The sequence below is a fragment of the Microplitis mediator genome, chromosome 10, assembly GCF_029852145.1.
Source record: "Microplitis mediator isolate UGA2020A chromosome 10, iyMicMedi2.1, whole genome shotgun sequence".
NCBI classification, from domain to species: Eukaryota; Metazoa; Arthropoda; class Insecta; order Hymenoptera; family Braconidae; genus Microplitis; species Microplitis mediator.
The window spans coordinates 16,009,153-16,036,385 of record NC_079978.1 but is presented as its reverse complement, the minus strand read 5'-3'; the positions used below and the strand labels follow the sequence as shown (position 1 = coordinate 16,036,385).

At 28.5% G+C, this 27,233-nt stretch overlaps 1 protein-coding gene and 3 non-coding genes across 7 annotated transcripts in view; all 4 read left to right on the top strand.

The window, feature by feature from the left end:
* Positions 1-9,073, top strand: part of LOC130676549 (maternal protein pumilio) — a 91,679-nt gene extending 82,606 nt beyond the window's left edge. For all 4 annotated transcript variants that reach the window (XM_057482864.1, XM_057482867.1, XM_057482868.1 and 1 more), the window contains one exon: positions 1,369-9,073. In XM_057482864.1, the coding sequence (XP_057338847.1) occupies positions 1,369-1,684 (316 nt within the window). In that variant the 3' untranslated portion in view covers positions 1,685-9,073. The remainder of the gene's footprint in view (positions 1-1,368) is intronic.
* Positions 9,074-22,948: 13,875 nt separating this feature from the next.
* LOC130676812 (small subunit ribosomal RNA) lies at positions 22,949-24,858 on the top strand. Its single transcript, XR_008991495.1, has one exon. It is a non-coding gene; the product is annotated as a small subunit ribosomal RNA (ribosomal RNA).
* Positions 24,859-25,282: 424 nt separating this feature from the next.
* On the top strand, positions 25,283-25,437 carry LOC130676824 (5.8S ribosomal RNA). The gene has a single exon (XR_008991507.1). It is a non-coding gene; the product is annotated as a 5.8S ribosomal RNA (ribosomal RNA).
* Positions 25,438-25,677: 240 nt separating this feature from the next.
* Positions 25,678-27,233, top strand: part of LOC130676819 (large subunit ribosomal RNA) — a 3,920-nt gene continuing 2,364 nt past the window's right edge. Inside the window, exon 1 of the ribosomal RNA XR_008991502.1 lies at positions 25,678-27,233. This exon is cut by the window's right edge and continues 2,364 nt beyond it. This is a non-coding gene — a ribosomal RNA (large subunit ribosomal RNA).

Here is a 27,233-nt window from a genome sequence, read left to right as displayed (position 1 = left end):
GTCAGGGAATTATAAATATACTGGAAAAGTCAGGGAATTTCGCCATAAAGCTGGAAAAATTTTCACTTTCTTTCTTTTGACTAAAAAAATCCGACAAATTTTTTTTTCTGTCAAAACTGTTCAGAAAGTGACGTGGCGCGAATGCGGTTATAAAACAATCTTGAAGAAAATTAGTAGAAATTGTTTCCAATAGCGAAAAAATGAAGCAGTTAGAATTATCAAGGCTGTTAGAAAAAAAAGTCTTAGTAGAAATCAATCGCCAGGATCTTCAAGTTATTAACATCCATATTGACAAGTTAAAAAACTATAAGCATTACATGTATACATAAGTAATGAATTAATAAGTTTCACTATATTTATTATTCGCGTACTTCATTAATACTTTATTAATATTCTATGAAATAGTCTTATTTATGAAATTTATTCTAGTGAAAATAAAAAATTTATTTATATTTTATTATAGAGTAAGTTATATAAAAACATGGATTTCAAATCAAAAATAGAAAGTTCTTCATTTAATAAATAAAAAAAACCAATGAGCTGACTGACTTATATAATTTTATTTTAAATTAAATAAATATTTCCAATGATTTAATATTGCTACACATAGTCAGGGAATTTTTGAATTATTTGACTGGAAAACCTGGAAAAGTCAGGGAATTTCAATCTCAAAAATCTGTGGTCACCATGAATAATTATGATTGACTTTTTATTTTTTGAACAAGACACTTGAAGCTACAGTTTGCTTTTTTGTTTTTCTTGTACGAACATTTTCCTTTCAGCTACAGTCTGTTGAAAATCACCTGAAAATTTGAAATTTTTTCAATATCCCTTAATTTTTTTGACTAGTGTATTTAAAATTTATTTAAATCATAAAACTTCTTATTAAATATTTAAACTGACATTTTTTTAACATCGAGTAATCAAAAGTAGGTCATATAAATTTATTTTATTGACTTTTTTTGGTTTCTCATATGATTTAATCATCAGATTCAATTATTGGCAATCAAAACAATCAAAACTATAATTCTGAAGTAAGCCGACGTCTAATAATTTTTCGATTTTTTTCTAAAAACGACAAATTATAAAATAAAATTTTTGAAAATTGCATCTATAGCTTTTTAATTTCCTACTTGTGTTCATTTTTAGTTCAGTTTTTTTCTCTAATTGATTTGTTGAAAAAAAATTGTTAAATTTCTGAGTCAGGGAAAAATTTGAAAAACTTTACTGGAAAACCGAGAAATGTCAGGGAATTTTGAAATCTTTGTGGCCACCCTGGGTTTTCTTTAGAAAAAATATAAGTTTTTAAGTAAATTTATTATAATTATCATTTGATTACTACATAAATATAAATGTATTTGTTTACAGTGCCCTGAATGTCATGATGAAAGATCAATACGCAAACTATGTAGTACAGAAAATGATTGATGTTGCTGAGCCAGCACAACGCAAAGTACTGATGCATAAAATACGACCACATTTAAGCAGCCTTCGTAAATACACTTATGGAAAACACATTATTGTTAAACTTGAGAAATTTTTCATGAAAACTGCATCAGCAATTGGTGTATCAACTCCAGCTGGTACAACTAACAGTACAGGTGATCTTGGACCAATAGGACCACCGACATCTGCTGCAGGTTCTGTGCCAACACCAACTCAACAATCAACACAGGTTTTGTAAATTTAAAACGATGATGACAATTAATATATTTTTTTTTTTTCTATTCAAAAGAAAGAAAAAAATATATCGAATTAGAATTGGATATAACATTTTTCCAATGGAAGAAGAAAAAAGAAAAAAAATTTTAATTATTTTTTTTTTACTTACCAAATATTCACAGAGATTTTATTTCTATCGATAAAAAAAAATGTGAATTCTATTAATTGAATTGAAGAAATCTCAGTGAATAATTTAAATAGTAAAATGACGATACGTCTATCGATATGAAAAAAAAGATTTTTTTTTTTTTTACGGCTTAGATATATTGGAAGTTTCCGATAGTGATTGATTAGAAAAAAATACGACAGCGAATCGTATTATCTAAAGATAATGTTATTAAACCAACTGGAAAAATAGACCAGATGAATGCGAGTAACGAGTTTCCTCTCAATGTATAGTTCAAAGTTTATTAACTTTTTTTTTTCTTTTTATTAAATTGTCACTATCATTTTTCATTTAAAAAACTTATAATTGTTTCAAAATATCTTCAAAGTTTTTTATTTATATTTTTAAATACAGAGTTAGCTTTGAAGAATCTCGTTGTCAGTTGAGTTGATACTTTTTTTTTTATTGCGGAGTAAAAAAAGGATGCTATATATACACATATAAATACATTAAATATCGATACTAATCGATAGTTTTTTTTTTTTCGTTTTAATTTCTATATACATCCTTGTGTTTCATTATTATTTTTTTTCTTATTTTAAAAGTCTTAATTTTGCTTAATGTAAAGCTAAAAAAGGAGTAAAATTTTGTATAGCTAGCCAATGCTTTAGCAGTGCATGCATTTAAGCATCAGATTAAAATGGCAAAATGTATGTTTGAAATTCTGACGAAAAAAAAGCAAAAAAAAAAAAAAATGTAATTTAATTTTTCTTTTCTTGACATGTAGAAAGTTATAGGAGACGTCATTTAAACATTATGACATTTAATGACAGTGAAATTTAATAATATCCTCGATTTTAATTTACTTTCATTGTGCTTTACTTGAAATATTTTTTGTTTTAATCGTCACCGATTACATGCTGAAAATAATTTTTTTTTTTAAATTCATCTTTTAGTTTTGTGTAAAATTTAAAATGTGAATAATCGAAGATGAAAAAAAATATGACATGATACGAAAGTAGGCGAGAAAAAAAAATTACAAGTCCGTCTTCTTTTTTTTTTTTTAAACTATAGATAACGAGCTTTAAATTTAAAAAGTAATATCTTTGATTTAAAAAAAAAAAATATAAAAATTTAGTTTATAAATCTCAAAAAGCTCGAATTTTTTTTTCTCATTTACGCGAATTTTGTAAATTGTGATATAAATATTAAATAAATATCGAGATGTATAAATAAGGCAACAATCCCCTTTTCACACTTTATGGCGTGAAATTAAAATAAATTTCAACAATAACTCCCCTATTTTATTAATACTAATATTATTACTCTTAGTTATAATTATCTTTTTTCTTTTTTTATATATTTCGCTTAAATATTCAATTATCATTTTAAACGACCTTGTGAATATTGTGTATTATAATTACAATTTAATTAAACTTAAAAAAAACAACATAAGAACAAAGTATGGTTTACATTCTCTACAGTTAAATATTTAGGAAGAAACAAAATCAATAAATACCGATTTTAATTTTAATCGTTTTTGAGCCCTTGTGTAAGCAATTCCCTTTCTTTAGCTTAAACAAAATAAAAAGATTGTAAGATAAAAAAAAAAAAACAATTTATTTGACGAAAATGACGTTAAAGCAAAAAACGATTTTAAATTATAAAAACAAAATCTATAGTAAATAATATGATAAATTTATATATTAATTAATTATTGAATTCTTAATGTATATTGTAAAAAAAAAACCTCGAAATAAAATTGTTGACGCATTTTTACGAGAAATAACTTTTAAAATAGTCACATTTAAATTATTTGCGATTATTTTTTCACATTTTATTCTTCAATGGCTAAAAATAATACAATTAAAATAAAATCTTTGCAGTAATTTATAATAAAAAATTGAGCGTTTGAATTTTTATTAATTCCATTAAATATTTGACTTAATAAATGCCTTTAAAAAATGATTAATCATTTAAAAATTTCAGTAAATAAATTAAATAGTTCAATTAATTAAATGATACTCGAGTAATTTAATTAAAAACCAGAGTTTTAAGAGTTTAAAAATTCTTTTATATAAATTGTGATTAACATAATAAATACACATGTCAATCGAGTTGCATCTCTCTTGTACAATATGTAATATTTTGTTGTAATGTAGGTGTTAAATAAAACAAAAAAAAATAAAATAAATACGAGCAACTCGACAGCAGTGATGACAAACTTCTATATAAAAGAAATTACAAAGTAGTAGAGTGTAACAAAAAAAATAGTTTTTTTTAATTTGAGGAAACAATTGAGGAAGAAAAACTATAGCATATTTCTTTGTAAAATATTGTATATAATCACTTTATATTGAAAATTAAAAATTTTTAGGATACTATCTTTTTCCCTCTCTTTTTCCTCTCATGAATGACTCCATTTAATAGTTTAAAATATATATATATATATTTTCTTAATTATTTAATGGATTAAATAAATTACTGCGACAGATTATATTTTAAAATTGTAAAAGCCAGAGAATTGTTATATTATTTATAAAAAAAAAATCGGTATAGACATTCCAGTAAATACATCTCAGAGTGAACGTCATCAACAAATAGACTAAAAAAATGAATTAATTATGGAAATAAATTGACAAAATATTATAAATAATATGAATATAATTATGTAATAAAACTTAAGGAATTATTGTGTAGTTCCTTTATCTTTGTAAATCGCCCGTCACCTGTAAATTAATAACAAAATAATACATCATTTATAGTAATAGAAATCATTATGTCACATGTCGTCGGAGTTTTAAAAACCAACCAGAATTGTTAATTTAAAAAAAAGAAAGAAAAGAAAAGAATTTAATGAAAATGAAATCGCAAAATTTTTCATGTCGTATCATATTTAAAATAATTTATTGACAGTAATAAAATTTATTATTTTTTTTTCCTTCATTTTTATTATTACAACATATGTTATTAATTATTGCTAATATTGATAATTTTAAGCGTATTATACATATATGCATATATATATATTCAAAATATAAGTAAAATGAAAACCGTATATAAAACTTTATAAATATTAATATGTAGGATGTTTAACGTCGACGTATTTATCCTCGTGCTTTTAATCCATTATTTTTTAATCTGCCGTCTTTGAATTCAAATCTACATGTCGTTTATTAAATACTTAAATATTATTAAAATCAATAGGTTCATTTTCCTTACAAACAATAGAAAAAAGTTTAAAGAATATTAAATATTTAAAAATTTGAGTGTAAAACAATGAAATTAAAATTCCATTTCTTTTATTATAAATAGTGTAAATTTTTTATGTAACTTAAAATTTTAAGTAATAAATTATATAAACAGTTTATAAAATTCCATAAATATTTCAATTTTTTATACATATATTAATATATATGTCAAGGCAATTTATGTACACAGTCTCGATCTATTTCAATAATCATTAAATTATTTTTTTTTTTTAAATCGGCTTTGATTAAATTGGATATAAATATAAATTCATTAAACAATTTTTATATATATTTATTTTAAATTATATGTATATTTGTATCTCGCCTTCATATTGTAATTCAAAAAAAAATTCATATTAAATGTTATTATTTGATTTTAATCAAAATTTGTAAAATTTAATTTGAGTTTTAATGTAAAAAAAAAATACTTGACAAAATCGCTGTAAATAATTTTGAATGCAGCTCTTTTTTTTGTAAATTAAATATGTATTTTAAAATTCCGTACAAAGTTAAAAAAAAAATAACGAAATGGTTTTATTTAAATTTCTTAATTCTTTTAATAAATCAGATTATTGGAAGATGTATCGAGGATTTTTGCGTACGATTTAAACACATAATTAAAATAAGTAATAGAATTGTTTGCGTAACTATAAATATTAAGTGTATATATATATATAAATATATACACATTATATATATATATATAATTGTATATGTATATCTAAAGCATTATAAAAAATAACTGGTCGATGTAATAAGTAATATTTAAATATTGTAACAATTGTATATGATTTTATTACTACTACTTATATTATTACACGCTGATTGTATTATATATATATGAAAAAGATCTGCGACCTCCCACTTGTAGTACATATTGTTATATACACAAAACATTTATTAATACATATATTAAAGATAGTAAATTTAAAAAAATAATAATTTAACATTAAAAATCAACATTTCATAATTCAAATAACAATTATATTAATATTAATAATAATAATGTAGTTTTTTATTCTGAAACAAAAATTGTAAAGCATAACACGACACACATTTACATATATATAAATCATTATTATTATTATTATTACTATATTCTTTTTGTCATTTATATTAGATTGTTAATTACAGTACCGACATATGAATAGTACGCCCTGATGACTGATGTACAGTAGCGCGCTATTCATTTTATATCCAGTTAAATCGCTTTAAAAAAATGACTAAAATTGTAATCTTATTTTCTTTTTGTTTATAATTAAAAAAAAAAAAAAAACCTGTATATAATTACAATAATTCGCAATAATTTTTTCATAAATAAATATTTCGAAGAATGGTAACATGTAAAAAAAAAAATTTTAATATTTTTAAACAAAACCGCCCTTTTTTTATTGCTTATAGTTAATAAAGTTCGACTTTTAAATGATAAATTTAAAAAAATATACATATATTTTTTTTGTTTTATATTTAAAAGGAAAAACTTGACGATATATGACGACAGTAATCCTATTTAAATAACAGGATTGATTATTATAAATTAAATAAATAAAAAGTCTGTATTCCAAAATAGTATATAATATTTAGATAAGTGGGATGGATAAGCATATGAATAAATAAATATTTAAAACAAAAAAAAAACATTACATACTTTGTATATTAGTGTATAGAGGAAATGTAGAGAAAAATTAAAACAAGATACGAAGAAATAGCCAGCAAAAATAATAATATTTAAATAATCCATTTTCGACAAAGTTTTTTATAACAGGCGCAGAGCAGTAAGAATAGATAATCATTGTAACATTTTAAATTAAACAAAAATATTAATAAACATTCGTGAGCAGTTTTTAAAACAAACACTAGATTGAAATAATAAGGAAATAACAATAGTAATAATGATAATAATAATAATAATAATTATACCATTTCTCTCGCTCTTTATCGTTCTCATTCTATCTCTACCATCATATAAATTCATACCATACATTTATTCTACACATCAACACAAACAATTAACTGTGTAAAAAAAAATTATTTTATTATTTTTGAAACATTCAATTTTTTAACTTAAATGAGAGTTTTAATTTAATTTTTTTTTTTTCAACAGCGTCTCGTTTAAATAACAAATAAATTTAAAAGCAATGATGTGTTCTGTTAAGAGGGAAAGGGGTCTGAGATACAAAAAAAAGGATATTTTTTTTTTCCGAGTATGTTCTTTATTAAAATTTTAAAAATTTGTGACATTGTTAAGCATCATTCCAAAAATATTCTTTGAAATTTTTATAAGAAAATATTGAAAAATAAGCCAGTGGTAGTGGGGAGAGACGAGTCACCTCAAAAAACTCTCCATGCGGTAGTCGGGAAAACTCATGACTTCTTTATTTGAAATCAAAGAACCAAAAAAATTTCTGTAGTACATAAGTTTATCTTGGATTTGAACGAAGGAATAAATAAAATATTCATTTTTAAATTTTGGTAAAGGTGCAATCAAAAAACTCTGATCTTTGCCAAAAATTGTTCCCTTTGTTTAATTAAAAAATAAGTAGGTATTGAAAAAAAAAACCTTCGTTCAAATCCAAGATAAACTTATGTACTACAGAAATCTTTTTGGTTTTTTTATTTCGGATGAAGCAGTCATGAGTTTTCCTGCCTACCGCATGAAGACTTTTTCTAAGGTGACTCGTCTCTCCCCACTACCACTGGCTTGTTTTTCAATATTTTCTTGTAAAAATTTCACATAATATTTTTGGAATGATGCTTAATAATGTCACAAATTTTAAAAATTTTAATAAAGAACATACTCTGAAAAAAAAAATATCCTCTTTTTTTTTGTATCTCAGACCCCTTCCGCACTTGAAAATAAAAAAAATGAAAACATGATTTAATATTTTGACGTTAATGTCGTTAAAAAAAAATTGGCAATCTTATAAAAATTTGAATTTGATATTAAATAAAAATAATGATAATAATATTTAATTAAAATAATTTTATTAAAGCAATTATAAATTAAATTTATGTAGAGTTGTTTCGTAGTTACTCTATATTTAAATTAAAAACAATTACTTGAATAATTATTGGGTAAATATTATAAATAATAAATAAAAAAATGTATTTATAGATATTTCAGTCTAGTTGAAGTCATATAAAAAAAAAGAAAAAAAAATAAATACTGATTATTCGTACTCTTTATCTCTTTATTCCAACGACATAATTACGTCTTAGATCGAGTTCTTAATTAATCGTTACAATAATTATTAATTAATAAATGAAGTTGCTTTTAATTGCTTGAGATTTATATTTTTAATTCATTATTCGTTTTCGTTTTTTATACGCGATTAATATTAATATTTCTTCACATTAGATATTATTTATTCTCATTGCGCTACTTAATTTAATACAAGTAAAATTAAATAATAATAATAATATTTGAATGCTGAATAATCTCATGATCGCCAGCAAAAAATTAATAACATTCTTGTTAATGAAGAAAGTACTTAATTATATAATGACCATTAAACATAAAAATTATTATTGTTATTTAATTTACTTGTATATTAATATCAATGCATTTTCACTCATTTATAGACAACACGATATATTATAACACAACACACATTTTAAAAATAAAGTATAAAAAAGGTAATAAATTAAAAAAAAAAACGGTAATCTAATTGTAACATATATATGATGGCTGTACAAATGTAACATTTTTTTCATTATGTATGATGATTGATAAAAAAAAAAAAAGATTTTGATGAATATTGTTAATCGAATATTCGTATGTGTAACGATCGATGCTTAATAAATTGATAAATAAAATTTTACAAAATAAATCAAGATGAAAAAAAAAATAAGAGAACGTTATTATGACCATCGATCGATTCACTCGCGAGTAATTTAAATGATTGAAAATAAAACTACTATTACTTTTAATTATTATTAAAGATAAAAAAAATAAAAAACCATTTCTGTAATAATATTATGATATAAAACCATACATTGAATGGCATTACATCTCGTGCTTTTTCATTACTTTTTTTCTTCCTCTTTGTTTCCTAAATTGCATTAAAAAAAGGCCATTCGCCAGCCGAAATGGTAGTAGATTTCTTATTATTTATTTATTCATTTTCAATATCAAATAATAATGAGACAAAAAATTAAAGTTCTAAGACATTCTCCATGAATTTCAAGCTGAGAAATCTGGGCAAAGAAATTGTCAAAACGGCAAGTGAGAAAAAAAAAATTGAAGCTAGTTAAATGAACGAAAAAATTCCATCAATGATAAATCACATAAATTTTTGTTTTAAAGTAATTTAGGATAAATCAATAATACATTTTTAACTTCCCGCTGAGAAAATCGACGATTTTCAAAAAATTCGGGAAGTTATAGGTTTCATCCCGATTTTCAAAAACCCGGTTTTCATCATATGTCGACAAGGTGCTAGGATGCTATTCTGACATTTTCAGAGCGATGTGTGTGTGTGTGTGTGTGTGTGTGTGTGTGTGTGTGTGTGTGTGTGTGTGTGTGTGTGTGTGTGTGTGGATGTAAACCTCTCATATCTTTTTGATGAATGAACCGATTTAGATGGTTCTTGCGGCATTCGAAAGATATCTTCTGAACTTAGATTTTCAAAAAAATTTTAGACCATTTAGTCAAATAAACTCTGCGATATTTAAGAAATACGAAAAAAAAAAAATTTTTTTTTTCATTTTTTTTTGATATTGTGAAATCTGTTGGATCGATCAATTCCAAAATCTAATCAGCTCTAGAACTCGATAAAAGCTTTCGATTGCCACCTCAACCGTCTCAATCGGATAATCCGTTCGAGAGATATCGCCGACGAAAGAATGAAAAAAAATCGTTTTTTTTTCGTTTTTCGTGAATATTTCGGAAATTATCGAAACCATTAATTCAAAAATCTAATCAGCTCTAAAAATCGATAAAAGCATCCAATTGCTGCCAAGAACGTCCCAATCAGATAATCCGTTCGAGAGATATCGTCGACGGAATAATAAATGTAAAATCTATATCTAATTTTTCCATTGAATAACATCATAATTACTGAACATAATTACTCAAAACTAACATGTTCTTCTTTATATAAGTCATTGGAAGTGACTGCCTAAAAATCGTCATATTTGCTCGTATCACGATATACTTACACGATATAGATACAACGTATCACGTAAATACTTATTGCACGACTCATTTTTTGAGCTAACTGTTGAACATAATTGTAAATAAATATATAAAAAACGCTCATTCATTCATTATTTTGGATTCTAAATTTTTAAACTTTAACATAAACCGTAACCGTTTTGAGCTTGAAAAGCTCATAAAAAAGGGAAGTAAAGGTATTGCCGAGCTCGAAAATGTATTTATACTAATGTTCTCGAGCTCTTACAGCTCGACAACAGCGGGAAGTTTAGGGGCTGGCCTGCAGGGCCAACCGATGCCCAGATTTTTTTTTCTCAAATTCGGAAAAATTAAAATACCTACAACTTCTAAACTAATCCGCCGATTTAGCTTATCTTCAAACTTGATCAAACCATGATCCAAAAAATATTTGTGTCAAGTTTCATTTAGGTCCGTTCAGAATCGTTAGCGTTATCGCGACCACAAGGCTCAATATTTATAATTAATCACATAGTTGCGTTTGAACGTCATAATGAATTAAGGGGGTATTCTAGTCTAGAGGCCCGAAATTCGAGCGTTTTTTTGGCAATTGATAAAAAAAAAGAATTTAATATTTTTACTATCCATTTTTTTATCATTTGTTTATTTATATTTGAAGAGTACACAAAATTTTTTTCATTGAGTTATGCGTCCTTGAAGTAGAGGGGGTGGAAATAAAGGCCGTGTACTCGTCACCATGATTTCTACCCTTGTGGTCATCTGAAAAATAAAACAATGATGGATTCTTGATAAGTACGAATGTCGCTATCGCATGAACTAACAAAAATGAAAAAAAAATTTTTTTTCATAAAATGGCGGCTACTCAAAAATAAAGGTCGATTTTTTTACTAATTTTATAACTTTGTCGAATTTTTTAAAAATATTACAAATTTCTAATTTTCATTTTTTATTAGTTCATGCGATAGCGATGAAGTCATTCGTACCGATCAAGAATCCATCATTGTTTTATTTTTCAGATGACCACAAGGGTAGAAATCATGGTGACGAGTACACGGCCTTTATTTCCACCCCCTCTACTTCAAGGACGCATAACTCAATGAAAAAAATTTTGTGTACTCTTCAAATATAAATAAACAAATGATAAAAAAATGGATAGTAAAAATATCAAATTCTTTTCTTTTATTAATTGCCAAAAAAAAAACGCTCGAAATTCGGGCCTCTAGACTAGAATACCCCCTTAACGAATCATTTTTTGATAAAGTCATAATAGTGTAATTTGAAGCTTATTTTATTAGCTACAAGATGTAATCAACGGAATTAACCTTCAACGTATTATTTAGAAGATATTGAGAGTTAAAGCCGTAAAAATTTTTAGTCATTAATCTGTTCGAAAAATTGTCGAAGTGGAAAGTTAAATCGAAAATTGGAGCTTATTTCATGAGCTTCTAGATAGATTTACCAAAAATTAATTATCGCTTTTATTCAAAAGTTATTTGGAGAGAAATTGACAAAAAACGATTGTTTTTGTAATTTGAAAAACTTTAAACACCTTCAACTTTTGAACTAAACGACCGATTTGGCGCATCTTCAAACTTGACTTAGATTTTCACCTCCCCAAACAAAAAGTATGTTAAGTTTTGTTCAAATCTGCTTAGAATTGCAGACGCTACTGTGTTCACAATCTGCGTTATATCCAATCTGTAGGGTAGAGGTACCATTTGTGGCCACTGCTCCAGCTTTGGACATTTAATACTTTTTTTTAATTAATGAAAAAATGTAAAATGAAATTTTCATTTTAATAGTGGGATAGAAGAATCTTCAACCCTATCCCGATGATCCGTCTCGAGGAGTATCGGTGTGAGCTGTTTGGGGATAAAACCAATCACACTACTTAGTAAGGCAGTATGAGTAACGTATGAGTAACGTTCCATTTTTATATAGTGGAAACCTAAACATGCAAACATGCAAATAACCTTCTCAATAAGACAATTTATAGATAAATTGAGAAAAATATAGGTTCAATCGCAGCAGTGCTGTAAGAAATATACTACTGAAAATAATATACATTGTTTGTAGAGTAAAATCAATTGGTTTAAGTAACTGCATTAGTCCACTAATTTCTGCTAAGTGCAGTAAATCTCAATCCAAGTGTTTGCCACGCTTGCCTTCGGCTCGGTAGACAATTACACACTCGGTTTGGAAGGTCCTACTTTCCTCCATGGTGTGTAATATACTATTAAGATGAAATAAATAATAGTCAAGTTTTAGTAGATTCCTTAGAGGGCCCATTTTGCCCCAATTTAAAATTTTTTTTATTTTTGAGGCATATTAATTACGAATACATGGCAGAAGACTAGAATAAGTAAAAGAGGTAAAAAAATCAAATATTAAAACTTTTTTTGGGGGGCTCATTTTGCCTCTCCCCTCCTCACATGTTATGATTTATCCGGGAAAAATGACATAAAATGTTATTTTTTCAACTCTTTGTCGTTAATATCTTTAAACTAATTAACAGATTTTCATTTTCAACGTAGCAATCAGCGCGTGTTATTGAATTTTCGAGCTAATTGAATTTTGGAAATGATTAGTGCAGTTGTTTTGAAGATATTCGCGAAAAACCTTTTTTTTACCATTTCTTTCTCTGACGATATTTCTCGAACGAGTTATGCGATTGAGATGGTTGAGATGGCAATCGACGCAATCTGTTGAGTTCTAGAGCTGCTTAGAATTTAAATTCGATCAATTCAATTTTTTCTAAGAGATATTAAAAAAAAAAAAACGTTTTTTACCGTTTTTTCTTCAACGATATCTCTCGAACGAATTAACCGATTGCGAGTTGGTTGAGGTAGCAATTGACGAGTTTCATTGAGTTTAAGAGATGAATAGATTTTGGAATTATTTAATTTAGTCGTTTTTGAGAAATTTCAAAAAAACTAAAAAAAAAAATGTTTTTAACTTCCCGCTGAGAAAATCGATGATTTTCAAAAAATTCGGGAAGTTATTGGTTTCGCCCCGATTTTCAAAAATCGGGTTTTTATCATATGTATGTACGTGAGTGTGTGTGTATGTGTGTAAACTTACTATAATTTTTTGACTAATTAACCGATCAGAACGGTTCTTGTGGTAATCGAAAAAGTTTGTTGGCCATCAACTTTCCTGAAAATTTCAGATCGATCGATCAATTAGACTCTAAGATATAGAAAAAATACGAAAAAAAAAATTTGTTTTTTTTCTTCAGAAGTTTCTCAAATATGAATTTATCGATTGATTCCAAAATCTAATCAGCTCTAGAGCTCTCAACCATCAAAATCGATTAATTCGTTTGAGAGATATCGCGGGAGAAAGAAATGCTAAAAAACGATTTTTTCCAAATATCTTTGATTTTAATCAGCTTTAAAACTCAATAAAACGCGTCGATTACCACATGGAACATGTGGTAAATCAAAATAGATTTATCAACTCAAAAGATGTCGGCGTCGAAAAGTTAGAAAAGCAACATTTTATGTCATTTTTCCCAAGTAAATCATAATAGAGTGTAATATACTAAAATGTATTTGAAATCATACCAACTCTTTGTCTTTATGGTCTCTTTCAACTACCATGTAATGAGCAAGATCACGTCAAGTGGACCCCCCATTTTCCACTTGGTCATGAAAATTAAGTCTATGTATTTTTTTCGTATGTAGTCACTATGAAAAATTAATCCCTCAAACGATTTTTCAAAATTTTCATTTTAACAACAATTTTTTTTACAATGAAAATTTTGAGTACTTTTAATTAAAAAATAGATTCCAAAACAACCGTTAAAGATAAATTAATAAAATTTCCAAGATTTATTGTCGAATATCTATATTTTATAAAAATATTAATAGCATAAAATTATTTGTTTATTATCCCATTGTTAATTAACTTTTAAGTAAACAAATGAAAATTTCATTGACTTCTCCCTCAAAAAATGAAACTTTTTTTCATGGGTTACATGCGTTTATTATTAAAGTTTAAGATCCCAAAAGAAAATTTGAGTGCTCGTGATTAGTTTAAACAATATGAATTTATTTATCACCGCGCGCCGGTCGCTGAGCGTTCTCAATACAGTGCGCAGCCGAGCGTCTCAAGCTCTACTGCAGCTTTGGTTAGTCATGATTGAAAGTAACATTTAAAAATATTATTACTAAACAAATTTTATTTTTTTTAAACAATATCATGATTAATACAATAAAATAAATTTTTATTATTAAACTGAAACAGGGAAAACTAACTGATAATTAAGTTCAATTATTAGATAGTTTTCCCTGATTATTGGTTAATAAATAATTAATTTATTATTTATTAGATAATAATAATTTCTAATTTACTATTGATTAATAACACCGGCACACAAAAAAAAATAAGTTCTCTGTACTTTTGACGGGACCGATTTATTCCCATGTATTCTGACCCGCTGAATCCGAATCTGAGGTCCGTTTAACCCGTACACCCTCAGATTTTTAGAAAACTTTAAAAAACCTCAAAAATACACAAAAATCGACCGTTTTTTAAATTTATAAATTTTTTTAACCCTAACTAAGCATGATTTTTATGTATTTCGGTCCTCCCCATACTAACCTGAAGTATATTTAAAACATTAGCCATTTAAAGTTTGAGTAAATTCCAAAAAACCCCAAAAAATTGCAAAAAAGCGAAAAAATTCTTAGTGTTGTGATAAAAAAAATTTTTTAAAGCATATTAAAATTTTTTTATGTTTTAGGCCAAAATATTTTATATATATATATATATCACAGATCAAACAATATGATTTCTTTTATTTATTTCGATTTAAAAAATGATTTTTGTTATACCAAATTTTATTTTTTTCGATTTTTTGGGAATTTTTGCCATTTATTTAAAATTTTAGAGATGTCTGAGCCATGGATGTTCGAGAATTATATGTGACAGATAAACATACATGAAAATAATTATTTATTTAGCCCTATAAAATTTTTTTCATCACAATACTAAGAATTTTTTGCTTTTTTGCAATTTTTTGGGGTTTTTTGGAATTTACTCAGACTTTAAATGGCTAATGTTTTAAATAAACTTCAGGTTAGTATGTGGAGGACCGAAATACATAAAAATCATGCTTAGTTAAGGTTAAAAAAATTTATAAATTTTAAAAACGGTCGATTTTTGTGTATTTTTGAGGTTTTTTAAAGTTTTCTAAAAATCTGAAGGTATACGGGTTAAACGGACCTCAGATTCGGATTCAGCGGGTCAAAATACATGGGAATAAATCGGTCCCGTCAAAAGTACAGAGAACTTATTTTTTTTTGTGTGCCGGTGTAATTAAGTTTAGTTATAAATCAGTTTTCCATGATTATTGTTTAATAAATAATTAATGTATCAATAATTACTTGATAATAATTTATAAATTATTATTAATTAATAATTAAGTTTAGGTATTACTTATTTTTGCCTGATTATTATTTAATAAATAACTAATGTGTTAATAATCACTCAATAATAATTTCTAAATTATTATTTATCGATAATACATTTAATTATTAGTTTGTTTTCTCTGTTTCAGTTTAATAATAAAAATTTATTTTATTGTATTAATCATGATATTGTTTAAAAAAAATAAAATTTGTTTAGTAATAATATTTTTAAATGTTACTTTCAATCATGACTAACCAAAGCTGCAGTAGAGCTTGAGACGCTCGGCCGCGCACTGTATTGAGAACGCTCAGCGACCGGCGCGCGGTGATAAATAAATTCATATTGTTTAAATTAATGACGAGCACTCAAATTTTCTTTTGGGATCTTAAACTTTAATAATAAACGCATGTAACCCATGAAAAAAAGTTTCATTTTTTGAGGGAGAAGTCAATGAAATTTTCATTTGTTTACTTAAAAGTTAATTAACAACGGGATAATAAACAAATAATTTTATGCTATTAATATTTTTATAAAATATAGATATTCGACAATAAATCCTGGAAATTTTATTAATTTATCTTTAACGGTTGTTTTGGAATCTATTTTTTAATTAAGCGTACTCAAAATTTTTATTGTAAAAAAAATTGTTGTTAAAATGAAAATTTTGAAAAATCGTTTGAGGGATTAATTGTTCATAGTGACTACATACGAAAAAAATACATAGACTTAATTTTCATGACCAAGTGGAAAATGGGGGGTCCACTTGACGTGATCTTGCTCAATGTAATTCAGTAATGTAATGTAAACTCATTCATTCAGTTGTAATTATATTATCAACAAAAAAATTGAAAAAACACAGTTTTCAATATTTTTTTTTAGATATTTCATGTATATTAATGCTCTGATATGAGTCAGAACTCACTTAAATCCTTACTTCGATCACTTAAATTGATTTTTGCCTAAATACACTTTTTTTCATTGAACATAATTGTGAATAAATATTTTAAAAATGGTCATTCCTTAGTTATCTTCGGTTCTAAAATTTCAAACTTTTATATAAACCGTAAGTCTTTTGATCTTAAAAAGCTTATAAAAAAGAACAATGGTCTTTTCGAGCTCGAAGGGCTGGAAAATGTATTTATATTCATGTTTTTGAGCTCAGCGAGCGTTTTGGGGCTGGCATGCAGTGCCTACTGTTGCCCAGATTTTTTTTTTAAATTATGGAAAAATTATAATGAACTGCATGGTCACGGCTTGGCATTACTACAGAACCAAGCTTCTGCCATCAGGCTTGGTTTTAGCTTGGCTGCACAACAGGACCAAGCTTCAGCAATGCTTGGTAGATTAAAAAAGGGCCAATGCTGGCCCGGTTATCATCATTGATGGTTCTTACCTGGGATACACAAGTCATATACAATACTATATAATTTGAAATAATTGAAAATTACAAAAAAATCCCGAAAATTACATTAAGATAAATTGATATCAAATAAGCTTATCCTGCCAAGATTGTTCGAGCGTAAATGGATGTTGGCTGAAAAAGACTTTTGAAATTTTCCCCTTGACGAGTCTCGAACTCAATTATATTGCGATTTAACATTGAATGCGATAAAAATAATGATACTGTCAAATCAACCATGTAGAGAGTGAAAAGTTCGTGGAAACACGTGCTGATGATCCAATACTTGCCGGCAGTTTTAGCAGCGATCCAAATGATACTACTGTTTATGGTGAAGATGGCAATAAAAAATATTACAACAAAGATCACAATGTGAGGATGTACAATTTGGAACCGTTGGGAAAAAATATAATTATTTATAACTTTAAATAAAATCACATCAAATGTGTAAGCTACTCGTTCCTGAATACCGAGCCTTTTGCTCGATAGGCACCTTCAGGCCTGTAGCCTCTGACGTCAGGAGCTACCCCCAGCTTGTGACAAGGCTCACCCCCACTAGAGAAGGGCGAGATGGACATTGAGGCTGACGAAGAAGAGGCATTCCGACGGGGCCCTCCGAGAAGACCCAACGTGACGTCATCTAGCTACTCTCTCCCTTTCCCTTATTATATTACTTATTGTTTACTGTCCATATTATACGATTAGTTGTCGGGTTTAATAATGTTTAATTGTTAAATAAATATTTGGTTCTATCTACTAGCAAGTGAAATATATTTAAGTGTCCTTCTTACAAATGTTATAAAATTCTTATTTTTAAGATCATAGGAATCCTTATAAGAATTTTATAAGAGTATGTAAGCTTTCATAATCATACACTTATCCAAAAAATTAAAGGAACAAAAAAATTTTATAAATTTTTTAGTGATCTTTCGAAGGCTGTATCGTCGTGAAAAACGATCGTATCGAAAAAACAAAAAAAGCAAATTGAAGCTTGAAATCTCTAGTTTAAAGATCTTCCAGCAAAATATTTTTTCGAGCAACGGTTTTTGCGGAATCATAAGAAAAAGGTCGAGACAAAATTTTTCTAAATTTTTTGGTTTTGTTTTTAAGGTCTACGGGGCCGGGAAAAATTTTTTCAAAAAAACAAATTTACGGCTTTCTTAGGAAATTTATTCAGCTACAATTTGCTTTTTTTTGTTTCTCTGTACGTCAATTTGCTGCTGAGATATCAGCCTTCAAATGAAAATGGATCCTTTTGTCTTTGATTATTGATATCTCAGCAAATAATGGCCACACAGTAATTTAAAGGGCAGTTTAAGAAACTTGCACTGAAAAAAAAGTTTTTTTCCACCTAGAAAATTTTTCCCTCCCGTAAAGAACCTGGTATTCTAGTTTTTGAAATACCAAAGTTTTTTTCCCACACTAATAAGTATTCTGATTGCTAAAAAACTCGGTTTCCTTCTCAGCAAAATACCAAAATAAAAAATATGGCTGACTAAACCTCACTCAGTTGACACATATTTAAGTAATGTTTATTTTACTACGAGCCTTTTTTTAATAATATTAAATTAAATACTAATTTTAAAAGTTGTATTTATAACAAAATTACTGGAAAATTTAAATTCTATAAAATGTAGTGATTAGGATGTAATTATAATTACTTTCAATAAAGTTAGTAGCCACTTGATAATTTTTTAATTATATTTAACAAATAAATTTTTCTGAAAAATTATTGTCAAAAATTGTACTATTAATTTTTTTTAATTTCTACAATTCAATTTTTTTTTCTCATTTTTTTGCCATAATTTATTTGTTAAAAAAATTCTAAAAATTATTAAACATCTACCATTATTAACCGGCTTGATTTCTATATTTATTTCATTACAGTAAATTTAAATATTGAATACCCATTAAAAACTTCCAAATTCTTATTAATGTCAATATTTTTACTAACGAAATTACTATTATGACAATTTATTATAAGATAAGAATGTATTAATAATAAAAAACTATAAAATTCTGATAAAAACAAGTAATATATTTTTATGAAATAATTTACACAGAGTCAAAACAGAAAATTTGAATTAAAATTTCATTTTTATAAACAATGACGCAATATTATATAATATTTTTCAATTTTTAATGTGAAACTTAAAGGCTTAAAATAAAATAAATCATTATAGCTAATAATAAAACAAGCTGGCAGTATATCGGTTACTTCATAACTGTAATTGTTGAATAAAAAATTTTAATAAAATAATTTTTCAACTGAAAAACTTTTCGAGTGTAAACAAACATCAGCACTGTGGAATTGGAGGGAAATCAGAGAATTGATGGCGCCACCACTGCGGTTGCTATGGTAACGCAGCATTAAGTTTTAGCTCTAGAAAAAACTTAGGTATTCTCAGGGGAAAAATACCAGTTTTTTAATATTAAGAAACTTATACTGGATATTAAAATACTCGGATAAAAATATTTTGTATCCTGGGAGGAAAAAAACTTTTTTTTCAGTGTGAATAAATTTCCTACAAGCTCCATTTTCGATTTTTTCAAAAAAAAATTTTTTTTCATCCTTGATATCCATTTGAAAACCCCTTAAAAAATGGCCATTTTCTGGTTTTTCAGTCAGCTCATCGCTACTATGCAAATATTGATAAAAAAAATTATGTTGCCAGGTAATTTTACAGCTTAATGTACCCTCAAAAACCCTGGAAATTTTCGGATTGATCCATTGAACCGTTGGTCCGGGCCGATTGCTAAAAGTTTTACAAAACGATTAAAGGAACAAGTTTTGTTCCTTAATTTGTGTAATCATTACCAAAATGAAAAAATCAATTTTTTTCAGATTTTCTGTCATTTTTGCGTTAATTCCTCAGTCAACGTAAGGTAAAGAGGGAAAAAAAAAATTTCCGGAAAACGAGAAAAACAAGAATTTTTTTTTTTTTTTTTTCTTACGTATGTTTTCTAAGTTTTTTTATTCAAAAAGCATTGGAAATCTAAGCGTTTGTTTCGATTCTCTAAGTTGCATTTTAAGTTATTGGGGAGCTGTTTTGGGCGTTTTCTGGGAAATGAAATGTTCTAGGCAAAAAGCAAATAGAAATTTCGTTAAAATTGAATTCTCTACACAAAAAGTCTCATAAGTTAAGCTATTATAGTTTTACGTTTACGAGATATAGAAATTTTATTGATTTTATAAATAAAAAATTTGTCAGAACCATATCAAATTTGAATTTATTTGTTATTATTAATGAATTCAAACTAATGAAAAATAGTATTTAAGATAAAATGAAAGATGTTCAATACGTTTCTGAAAAAGTTTTTTATAAATGTTCTATTTATGAAATTAATGAAATTTTTATATCTTGTGAACATAAAACTTTAAAAAGTAGACCATTAAGTCTTTTTTTTGTAAAGAATTCAAATTTCAACAAAATACCTTAGACAATGCCTAAATTAGTGACCAGATAACTTAAAATTGAGCTGGACGTTAGAGAATTGAAAAATAATCATCACTTTTCCTATGCGTATTAAATGAAATATTTTAGAAAGTACTAAGAAATAAAATCAAAGGCTCAAAATTGGAAAGAATTTTTAATTTATTGACGCATACAAAAATAATTTGCTTAATAAGTGAAACAAAAAATTTGTACCGGTAATAAATCACCCTTATATACAAATTAACATAAATGTTTTTGTTCTGAAAAATGTAGAAATTATAACATTAAGTTGATGAATAATTAAAAAAAAATTAAGGATTCACAAAGAACTCATACATATTTATTAAAAACTGAGCTTATACTTCAATCAATAGGTCTCCTTGCTAATAAAATTTTCAATTATCTCACTAATAAGTTCAAAGTAGAATATTACCGACAAAACAAAAGATATGTGGTAGTTAAAAACCTAAAATATGCTGAACTATAGCAACGAACTATTTTTAAAATCATGTATTATTTTATTAAATGTAAGCTTTACACGATGTATAATGAAACTAATAAATTAAGTTATGACTACTTAATTCATTTGAATTAATAAATAAGTAAAATAAAATAAGAAATCGTCGAAGCATGAAAATGATATCTGAAATAACATATTTAACTCAGGTAACGCTTGGCTCACGTTAATTCAGTACATCTTGATCAACATAACTTAGATATTTACGATTTATAAATACGAAATTTTTTTGATTTTCATAATCTATTTTTAAGTTTACTATTGATAATTATTGAATAAAAATGAAGTTTTTATAATTATTTATAATGATTCATTATAATAATATAAATTGTTCGTATATTTATTCTATTGTGGTTAGAAAACAAATTAATTAAATTATCAAGCTATTGTATATGTAGAAATATCAATTAAATAATTTTTTTTGTCTAAATAGATTCATCCAAATAATTAATGTGAATGTTTTTTTATTGTTTTGCGAAAAAAAAACTGGATAGAGCCACTATTAAAAAAAAAAAAAAAAAAAAGTCGTTCTATCTAACTGAAAATTTTATAAGAATGAAACGAATGATTATTTTAAAGATTAAGGCAACAGAAATATAAGCTAATAAACAAAGAATGTTATTAAAATAAATCTAAAGATGCTTCTTTCTATGGATACATATGATTTACTCAAAACCGATTAATTTTAATTTTAAACTAGTTTAGAATTTCAATTCATATAAAAGACTGAATAAAAAAATTTCAAGTCATTTGATGTTTTTAGTTAATATATATCGTTAAATAAATAAATAAATAAAAAAACATTAAAAGATTGAAACGAAGTGATGGAAAAAAATTCAATTAACGCTATGACCGTTGTGAAAAAAAAAAAAGTCAACAGTTGGTTTATAATAAACACACTATATATTTTAATACGATTCTATTGAAATCTTTTATTAATTAAAGTAATGTTTACCATAAGTAAAATTATTTACTTATATAAATAAAAAATTGATATAAAAGTTGAAAATGGCTTATTAGAAAGTTATATAATTTTTAATTTGTTTTTGGATATTTAGCTGTAGAAACTAAAAAATATTTTACTATAATCTACTATAGTTTAATAATTTTTGATAATATAAGAGTACATACTGTAAGTATAAAAAAATTTAGAATAAACGTTACTTATATTTTTTTCATTTTTAAGTAAATATAGTAAAAATAATTATATATTAATGAAACACATAAAATATAATACATATACATACTTTTTTATTAAAATGTCAAATAATTAAAACAAAAAAATTATTTATTTCCTTAATTTAAAAAAAAAAAATTAATAATAAATTGCTAGTGATATAAATAGAAAAAATTATTTTTCAAGTATTAACAGGTAACTTAGATGCAGGGAGACATCGTAGTATCCGCCGTGACTGAGGCAGCCGTTGGTTAGTTGAAAAACACGATAGTTTTTCACGCCGGCTCGTACTAGTATGAAGGAGTAGTCAGTTGAAGCGGCTCGAGTAAGAGCTGAAAAATACTGGCTACGGCAAGTTGTCTATACTATTAACGTAACACTACCACGGGTCGATGTCTATGACTGAATGACTCTTTATGTGGTAAATCGCTACGGCGTTTATATAATATTATGTATAACTTTAAAGAAGTATACAAATATGAAACTGAGTATTGACTTACTTGTTTCCGAGCAAGAATAAAATATCACGTGTACGTGTATAAAAACCAAGTCGCTTTGATAAAAATATCTAGCGAGAGTAATATTTACAAAAATGAGAGGATGGTTGAAAATCAAAGTTATTATTCAATTTTGTGAATAAATAATGTAGATTCAAAGTGTTGTGAAAAGCAAATGCTTACAAACAGCACCGCTTTAACAACTGATATTCTTTTTTAAAGACTATCATGTATGTGTAAAGTGAAAGAGGAGTAATTCTAGTGTTTTATTAAACATAAAACATAAACGAAGCTCCCTGGTTGATCCTGCCAGTAGTCATATGCTTGTCTCAAAGATTAAGCCATGCATGTCTCAGTACATGCCGTATTAAGGTGAAACCGCGAATGGCTCATTAAATCAGTTATGGTTCCTTAGATCGTACCCACATTTACTTGGATAACTGTGGTAATTCTAGAGCTAATACATGCAAACCAGAGTTCCGACCAGAGATGGAAGGAACGCTTTTATTAGATCAAAACCAATCGGTGGCTTGTCCATCGTTACTTTTGGTGACTCTGAATAACTTTCTGCTGATCGTATGGTCTAGTACCGACGACGAATCTTTCAAATGTCTGCCTTATCAACTGTCGATGGTAGGTTCTGCGCCTACCATGGTTGTAACGGGTAACGGGGAATCAGGGTTCGATTCCGGAGAGGGAGCCTGAGAAACGGCTACCACATCCAAGGAAGGCAGCAGGCGCGCAAATTACCCACTCCCGGCACGGGGAGGTAGTGACGAAAAATAACGATACGGGACTCATTCGAGGCCCCGTAATCGGAATGAATACACTTTAAATCCTTTAATGAGGATCCATTGGAGGGCAAGTCTGGTGCCAGCAGCCGCGGTAATTCCAGCTCCAATAGCGTATATTAAAGTTGTTGCGGTTAAAAAGCTCGTAGTTGAATCTGTGTTTCATACTGTTGGTTCATCGCTCGCGGTGTTAACTGATATGTTATGGAACGTCCTACCGGTGGATTTAGCTAAGGTCAAACTTGGCGGTCCAATTTAATCCTATCGCGGTGCTCTTAATTGAGTGTCGAGGTAGGCCGGTACGTTTACTTTGAACAAATTAGAGTGCTTAAAGCAGGCTTATTTCGCCTGAATACTGTGTGCATGGAATAATAGAATAGGACCTCGGTTCTATTTTGTTGGTTTTCGGAATACCGAGGTAATGATTAATAGGGACAGATGGGGGCATTCGTATTGCGACGTTAGAGGTGAAATTCTTGGATCGTCGCAAGACGAACAGAAGCGAAAGCATTTGCCAAAAATGTTTTCATTAATCAAGAACGAAAGTTAGAGGTTCGAAGGCGATCAGATACCGCCCTAGTTCTAACCATAAACGATGCCAGCTAGCGATCCGCCGATGTTCCTCCGATGACTCGGCGGGCAGCTTCCGGGAAACCAAAGCTTTTGGGTTCCGGGGGAAGTATGGTTGCAAAGCTGAAACTTAAAGGAATTGACGGAAGGGCACCACCAGGAGTGGAGCCTGCGGCTTAATTTGACTCAACACGGGAAACCTCACCAGGCCCGGACACCGGAAGGATTGACAGATTGATAGCTCTTTCTTGATTCGGTGGGTGGTGGTGCATGGCCGTTCTTAGTTGGTGGAGCGATTTGTCTGGTTAATTCCGATAACGAACGAGACTCTAGCCTGCTAAATAGGCGTTTTTGGTATCTTGAAAGATTTACTTGATTTTCGGATCAAGTGATTTTTACTACCAACGTAAATAAATATCTTCTTAGAGGGACAGGCGGCTTCTAGCCGCACGAGATTGAGCAATAACAGGTCTGTGATGCCCTTAGATGTTCTGGGCCGCACGCGCGCTACACTGAAAGAATCAACGTGTCTTCCCTGGCCGAAAGGCCCGGGTAACCCGCTGAACCTCTTTCGTGCTAGGGATTGGGGCTTGCAATTATTCCCCATGAACGAGGAATTCCCAGTAAGCACGAGTCATAAGCTCGTGTTGATTACGTCCCTGCCCTTTGTACACACCGCCCGTCGCTACTACCGATTGAATGATTTAGTGAGGTCTTCGGACTGATGCGCGGCAATGTTTCGGCATTGCCGATGTTGTTGGAAAGATGACCAAACTTGATTATTTAGAGGAAGTAAAAGTCGTAACAAGGTTTCCGTAGGTGAACCTGCGGAAGGATCATTAACGTATAATATACAATACAAATTTTGTACTTGTAATATATATACACATATAAATATTACTTTCAAAAGTGTTAACGCACGCAATTTAAAAAGTAAATCGAATGAATACTTATAAAAAAAAAAAAAAGTATCTTAAGAGACTTTGTGCTTGATAATAATAAGCAAAATGTCATGGTAACCTATACTAGTCTATATACTCTTAATGTTTCGTGCATATTGTGTATAGATGAGGTTTTTAAATGAACACTCGCCATGACTGAATTATATTTACAAAGTTTCATTGCCATATACATCTGATGTATAGATGGCAATTTTACACTAGAATAGGATAATATGTTTCTAATGTAAAAGACATTTTGTCAAAGTATCAAAATTACGTTAACAAGCAATAAAAAGAAAATATAAAAATTTTCTAAAAAGATGATTATCCTGAACGGTGGATCACTTGGCTCGTAAATCGATGAAGAACGCAGCTAATTGCGCGTCAACTTGTGAACTGCAAAACACATGAACATCGACACTTCGAACGCACATTGCGGTCCACGGATCCTATTCCCGGACCACACTTGGCTGAGGGTCGCTTATTATATAAAAACTGCTTACAATTATTTGTACTAGCGATTAAAAATAGAATGAATGCTCATCATCAGTATTTGATTATAAACAAGATGATGTCATTTTAAATTATTATTGTTACTTGAGTCAGTGAAATGCTATAATAATAAAGTACAACTGATTTTCGAGTCTACGAATTATATTTTTCAATAGACCGACAACAGTTGTTACTTCTTTATTTCGTTGATTCTTATATTCAATTCGACGACCTCAGATTAAGTGAGACTACCCGCTGAATTTAAGCATATTAATAAGCGGAGGAAAAGAAACTAACAAGGATTTCCTTAGTAACGGCGAGTGAACAGGAATTAGCCCAGCACTAAATCCTATGGTTATGCCATTGGGAGATGTAGTGTTTAGGAGGAATCATTTAACCTGAGATACATTATCATGTCCAAGTCCATCTTGAATGGGGCCATTTACCCATAGAGGGTGCCAGGCCCGTAGTGACTGGAAATTATTTCAGGTGATTCTCTCCTTAGAGTCGGGTTGCTTGAGAGTGCAGCTCTAAGTGGGTGGTAAACTCCATCTAAGGCTAAATATTGTTACGAGACCGATAGCGAACAAGTACCGTGAGGGAAAGTTGAAAAGAACTTTGAAGAGAGAGTTCAAGAGTACGTGAAACCGTTCAGGGGTAAACCTGTGAAACCCAAAAGATCGAATGGGGAGATTCATCGTCAGCGTTTTTAGTATTAATGCAAGCTATGATGTGATAATAGAATCCTTGTGGTCACTAAATTATACTTGCTTGTATTATTTTTGCTAAATTCGTTGGCGTGCACTTCTCCTCTAGTAGAACGTCGCAACCTGTTAGATGTTTATCTATGGCTCAACTGGTAGCCTTTAGTATTTGATTATACTGAAGACCTTTGGTGTCCTGATAAACTGTTTGACAGTATACACATGGTATTGAGCCGCAATTATTTGCGTTAGACTTACCGCAAGTATGATTTTCTTCTGGTAGTGCGGATCTAATGCCGTCATTGGAAAAAATCTGCTGTTAGCTGTATAATGTCTTTAACTGGCTTATTTACCGGTTAGCGATGCTACTGCTTTGGGTACTTACAGGACCCGTCTTGAAACACGGACCAAGGAGTCTAACATGTACGCAAGTCATTGGGATATATTTATATAAACCAAACCTAAAGGCGTAATGAAAGTATAGATTGTCTTAAGACAATTGAGAGAAGATGGGTTACGTTACGATGTAATCCCGCATTCTCAGGACGTTCTATTCTCATTGAGAAAGGGCGTACCTAGAGCGTACACGTTGGGACCCGAAAGATGGTGAACTATGCCTGGTCAGGATGAAGTCAGGGGAAACCCTGATGGAGGTCCGTAGCGGTTCTGACGTGCAAATCGATCGTGTGAACTGGGTATAGGGGCGAAAGACTAATCGAACCATCTAGTAGCTGGTTCCCTCCGAAGTTTCCCTCAGGATAGCTGGCACTTATATTTTTGAGTCTCATCTGGTAAAGCGAATGATTAGAGGTCTTGGGATCGAAACGATCTCAACCTATTCTCAAACTTTAAATGGGTGAGATCTCTGGCTTGCTTAAATTTATGAAGCCACGAGATTTCGGATCAAAGTGCCAAGTGGGCCATTTTTGGTAAGCAGAACTGGCGCTGTGGGATGAACCAAACGTGAAGTTAAGGCGCCTAAATTAACGCTTATGGGATACCATAAAAGGCGTTGGTTGCTTAAGACAGCAGGACGGTGGCCATGGAAGTCGGAATCCGCTAAGGAGTGTGTAACAACTC